Source organism: Vicia villosa, unplaced genomic scaffold, assembly GCF_029867415.1.
Source record: "Vicia villosa cultivar HV-30 ecotype Madison, WI unplaced genomic scaffold, Vvil1.0 ctg.004187F_1_1, whole genome shotgun sequence".
Classification (NCBI taxonomy): domain Eukaryota; kingdom Viridiplantae; phylum Streptophyta; class Magnoliopsida; order Fabales; family Fabaceae; genus Vicia; species Vicia villosa.
This window is the reverse complement of record NW_026706387.1, coordinates 149,730-155,257: the sequence shown is the minus strand read 5'-3', so window position 1 is coordinate 155,257 and position 5,528 is coordinate 149,730. Positions and strand designations below refer to the sequence as shown.

Sequence of the window (5,528 nt, the reverse complement as noted above, 5' to 3'; positions counted from 1 at the left end):
TGATGAGTATCCTTGTTTTTTCTTTGTGGTAGGATTTGAGTTGCTTTAAACATAAACTCCTAAAATATTGTTCTTGGATGAATATTTGCTAGGTTATAGACTCTACAGATAGATTTAGGCTTAGTATTCACAATGGATATCGACTCTTAATGCCCCTGTGTTGGTTGAGTTGCGCAAGATATCACTGACAAGATCAAAACGATTGATATCTCTTGTTGAGTTAGACATAAACTCTGTGTGATTGGTACGTGTTGATATTGACGAGTGTTTTAGGTTGAGTGCAATTGAGTAATAAATTTAAGTATTTAACAGGTATGTGAAATTCATTCCCGAGAGTTATCTCCTTTCCGAAGAATGAAACTCTTTTTATGTTCATATGTTTAATTCCCGCATTTACCGTTTTAAACCCATTCAAATCCAAACTAAAGGACGCGAGACTTGTCGAACAAAAATTCGATAATCACTAATCACTGTAGAGACGATATGATAAAACTAAATAAATACTTACTTTTGCTTGCCGCCTTACTGCTTCAGCAAATGTAAGGTATTCTTATTGAATAATGGAGACCATAATTTTTTTTCAATCACAAGAAGTATTGGTGTCCCTCTAACCTTAGACAAAGCAACTAGCATTAATAATTTTGGATATTATGCTAGAATTTTGGTGGATCTTAATTTGTTGGAATTCTTGCCCAATTTTCTTCTTGTTGAAATAGATGATATGCTTTTAATGTTGATCTTGAGTACAAAAAACTCCATTAACCATGTCCTTGTTGTTATATCATTGGTCACTCATAAGATCATTGTCGTGCGAAAAAATATTGCAAAGTTGAGAAAGAAAGATATAACAAAGATATCATTTTATGTTCCGATAAAATTTAATCATAATGTAGAAAATGTCCATACAACAATAATAGATGAACTACAAAGAAATTATTCAATCATTATGAAAAAACTCTCGCTTATGGACGGGGCTATAAATAAAATTGATGATAATAGGGGATTAATTAAATATATACAAATCTTTTTAAAGAGAGGAATGTTATACATTGGCAAATTCCTAACTCGTGCTCGTGAATTTTGAAGAAAATCATCAAGTGTAGGGATTATGTTCGTACGACGAGGTATTGGATTGAAGCCACCACCAAAGATAAGTATAAAACTAACTTGATGTACAAACCTCTGCGTGGTGATTATGTTCAGGTATGCTGGGATAAAATTCTGGTAAATAACTTTGCGAGATCTAGAGCGAAATATACGTTGTGGATGAGGTTATGGAAAAGGCTGTCAACGAAAGACAGATTGAGTCAGATTAAGATGAATGTTGACTACAAATGTTGCTTCTGTGATCATATGGAAACCATTGACTATCTTTTCTTTGAGTGTAGGCAAACTAAGAGTGTTTGACAGAAAGTCCTAACTTGGCTAAGAATTGACAAAATTCTCTCTAGTTGGACCATTGAGATGGAATGGCTTATCAAAGAAGTCAAAAAGAAATGTTTGAAGAGAAAGTTGCTCAAGATAGTTGTGGCTGAAGCTATTTATGAGATTTGGAAGGGAAGGAATGACAAGATTTTTGCCCAAAAAGATTTCGATAACAAGATTGCTGAGAATATTATTCATAACTTTAAAGTTAGGTGTAGCATGAATAGCAAATTAAGTATTTATGTTAATCACCGTACCTTGTGTAGATTCGTTTGATCATTGCGATCACAGTATACTTTACTATATTTTAGTGAATAAAATATTAATACTTTTTCTCTAAAAAAAATTATTAGATTTAGTGAATATGTTTAAAAAAAATGACTATCATGAAAAAGAAGATAAATAAATATCTTAAAAGTGAAATTTACATTAAAAAAATGAAATTTATAATTTTCAAACGATTACGAATTCAACGAAAAATCAAAAAATAAACAAACAAAAAATCAATGAAAATAGTTTAATTAATATAGATCTTAATTTTGCTCATGATAAGGAGATTTTAAAAGAATTGAATGAATAAAGATGCTACATACACATTTATTGTAATTTATGTAATTTGTTTTATTTCTATTTCTTTATCAATACTTGTAAAAAAATTCTAATACTATATTTTTATTAAAAAAAATGAAAGGAAAAGAAACAAATAAAATAAGAAAAAATAATTGAAGTGATTGTAAAAAACAATGGGATCCAATATCAAAGACAACAACACGCAAACAGATAGAGAGAGAAAGTGAGAAGAATTTTAGAGAGAGAAAGAGAGAGGTGAACACCGACCGGACGTTCGGTGCTCCGCTCATCACGGTTGTGGCCCCACCGCTCCGGTGAGTTCTTACTTCGATCCTCTTCTTACCTTCTCCTTCAGCTTGATCTTCATATTCTACTCTTTTGAACTTTCAAACCTCAATTTTGATAAATTTGTGTTTTTTTTATTTATAATTAATTTTTCTATATTTGATTTTTTTGGGTTTTGCTTAATATCCACTGTGAAATTAGAGGCTTTAGAAAAATCTTTTTTTTTTTTAAATGTTCAGATTTGTGTTCCTGTGCTTAGAATTCTTATCTTGGTTGATTTGATGATGGGTGTGTAGTGAACTTGCAGATTGATTTTGCTACTTTATTGTTTGTATGAATGTAATCAATTTTCTGTTTTTGACTTTTTGTGGTTGCGCCTGATTAGTTTTTGACTTTGATTCTGCGGTGAAAAAAATTGATTTTGAGTGAATTGATTCTGGTTAGAAGTGAGGTGAATGTAAAGTGATTTATGTTTGGATAACTTGATACAAAATTGAGTTGAACAATAATTTTCAATGTAAAAATCATGTTTAAACTTAAAAGCTACAAATTTTAACTTCAAGTAGAATCAATTCTGGTGGCAGAATTAAATTCTAACTTCAAGTAGAATCAATTCTGGCGGCATAATCATTTGATAAGTGATTTTGTAGAATTGAGTTTGAAATGAACTCATTTAAGTTTTTCTTTATACTCGCTAAGAAAGTTTGATATACAACTTTCATAAGTTTATGAACCTAATGTAAAAACTACTTTTTATCACCTCCACTCAAATGGAGGTTTGGATTGATAATCAGTTTTTCCTTATAGTAATCTATCATCAATAATTTGTATTTGTAGTAGAATAACGCATGACGGAAAAATCAGTTTTTATAGTTTTCATTGTATAATCAAACATAGGCGTAGTAGATCACTTGTAAGCTAGACATTAAAGTTGTCAAGATCGGGATCTTGCATAAGATCAGAAGGGGATAGTAAGATCGTGAAACATAATATTGTTACTAAGATCGGAAGATATTTTTGTAAGATCGAGGGGGGGTGGCAAGATCGTATAATATTAAATCGTAACAAAAATCGTAAGATATTACTAAAACAAAAAATAATACTATGTATTTGAAGGTTTTTTACATGACATTTTGGTAAGCAAGTGCATTCTAGGAAAAATGGCCTCTGCCCCGGCATCTTTTCATCTTTCTGTGCTTGAAATGATGGTGGCCAGAAAATGGTTGATCATGGCCGCAACTGGCCAAGATCACACATAATTAATGGTTTTACGATTTTTTTCACAATTTAGCAAAATCGCAAAATCGAGATCGTTGGGGTGAGTGAGATCGCAAAATCGTAAGATTTTAAGATCTAGATCGAGATCTTGACAACCTGCTAGACAATATTTCTCCAAGGCAGCGTTGTTCATTAGAAAGTCCTTTACCTTTGATTAGGATAATTATTTGCGTTATTCCCGAATGTTGTAATTTGTACAGTTGAGAATTTTCTGCTTAGTGATTATGTTAGTTTCGAGGGATCGAACCTTGGACCTTATGCTTATATCTCCTTCGGCGTCTCTTTGCGAATCAATTGTGCCACCTACTTGAGAATTTTCTACTAACATGGCCATTTGTTGCATTTGCAGTATTTTACGCTCTAAAGGATCACATGTCAAACATAGAGGATAACAAAGAACTTGGACAGATGGATGTGGATGCATCTGGTGGGTCAGTTAACATGCCATCGCCTCAGAAGCAGGTTTGTTTTGGATCTCGCTTTCTTGCATGCTTAAACTAGAAAGTTAAATTCGGCTTTGGATTAGATAGTTATCTTTACTATGTAGTTGTTACTTCCAAATGATTATTTTTACAAATTTGTTACTAACGAATTCGTAAACCTTGTAGGAGGAAACTTTAAAGAAAAAATATGGAGGAATGATTCCCAAAAAGCCGCCACTTATTTCAAAGGTACACCGTACACACATACAGATTTCTGCGTGTTCATTTGTTTGTAACAAAATTTACGAAATCAAGAAAGCCAGTCAATGCAATGCACGTGAATATTTGGCGATAGAAGTCCTCATTTGATTTCTCATTTATTTCACTTTTGTGCCAGGACCATGAGCGTGCTTACTTCGACTCCGCGGATTGGGCATTGGGCAAGGTATTTCTAGAAGCTTATATTGAACCGATATTGTTAAATAGCGCCTATAGTGGCGCTATGCTATTTAGTACCAAACATTGTCTAATAATGGTTGTAAACTTGTAGTGGTGCTATAGCACTGTTGTATAGTGAAATTTGAACAAGCCGCTATTTTCCGTAATCTAAATTGATGATACTATTGAACTATCTCACACTTTCCTATTTCCTCGTATGAAACAGCAAGGCGGTGGTGGTAAGCCTAAGGGACCACTCGAGGCTCTCCGGCCTAAACTACAGGTATTAAAGTGCTTATTCATCCAAACACTCTATAATAATCTTAACTCATACTAGTAAGTTCCATTTTATTGTAATTTGCATGACAAGGTTCTGTTTGGTTTTTCTGTTTTCAGCCAACACAACAGCAGACGCGTTACCGGAAATCTCCATACGCCCCGTCGGGTGAAGGTGTGTTTTTCTTTTAATGGCTTATATTAGATTCAACCCTTCTCTCTGCTACTGATTCTTAGCATGTTTAGAATGAACTAACTAAATTCTTGTTTTTGTAGAAGGTGGAAGTGTTCCATCTGAGGAGGATGCACCTTCCAATGAGTAAAAGCAGCAATCAGGGTTTTGATGATATGTTGATTATTATTGTTCTGTATACCTCAGTAGGTATAACTTTTTGTTGTTTTCAACAATAAAATAAGTTTATTATTATGGATTCATATTAATTAGATCAAGACAAGTTATTTGGCCTGCAGCTATGCTGTAGACACTTCCTGTGATTGTTATTTGTGTTTTAATCTCCTTCCCCATCCCTTCATGTTTTTTATTTCATAGTTTTGAAAAGGAAAAAAAAAGGTAATAAGAGATTAATGATGGAAAGAGGTCATGATGTAAAAATAGAATAGGCATATAAACATTAAGTCTAAAACCTTGAAAGATAGTGATAGGAAGCAATTCCTACCTAAGTTATAAGTTATAAACTAGGGTTTTACTAGAAAAGGAGAAAGAACACTAAAATGACTTAATAAAATAAAAGGAATAAAAGACTTCATTTGGGTTTCTACTAGAAAAGGAGAAAGAACACTAAAATGTAAAAGACTTCATTTCATTTGATTGAT

General features: G+C 32.6%; 1 protein-coding gene across 1 annotated transcript; it reads left to right on the top strand.

The window, feature by feature from the left end:
- The first annotated feature begins 2,154 nt into the window (after window positions 1–2,154).
- LOC131641864 (uncharacterized) lies at window positions 2,155–5,189 on the top strand. Its single transcript, XM_058912157.1, has 7 exons — window positions 2,155–2,309; window positions 3,908–4,020; window positions 4,167–4,229; window positions 4,378–4,425; window positions 4,645–4,701; window positions 4,815–4,869; window positions 4,971–5,189. The coding sequence occupies exons 2-7, from the start codon at window positions 3,931–3,933 to the stop codon at window positions 5,015–5,017; spliced, it is 360 nt and encodes a 119-aa protein (XP_058768140.1). The 5' UTR covers window positions 2,155–2,309; window positions 3,908–3,930; the 3' UTR covers window positions 5,018–5,189.
- The last annotated feature ends 339 nt before the right edge of the window (window positions 5,190–5,528 follow it).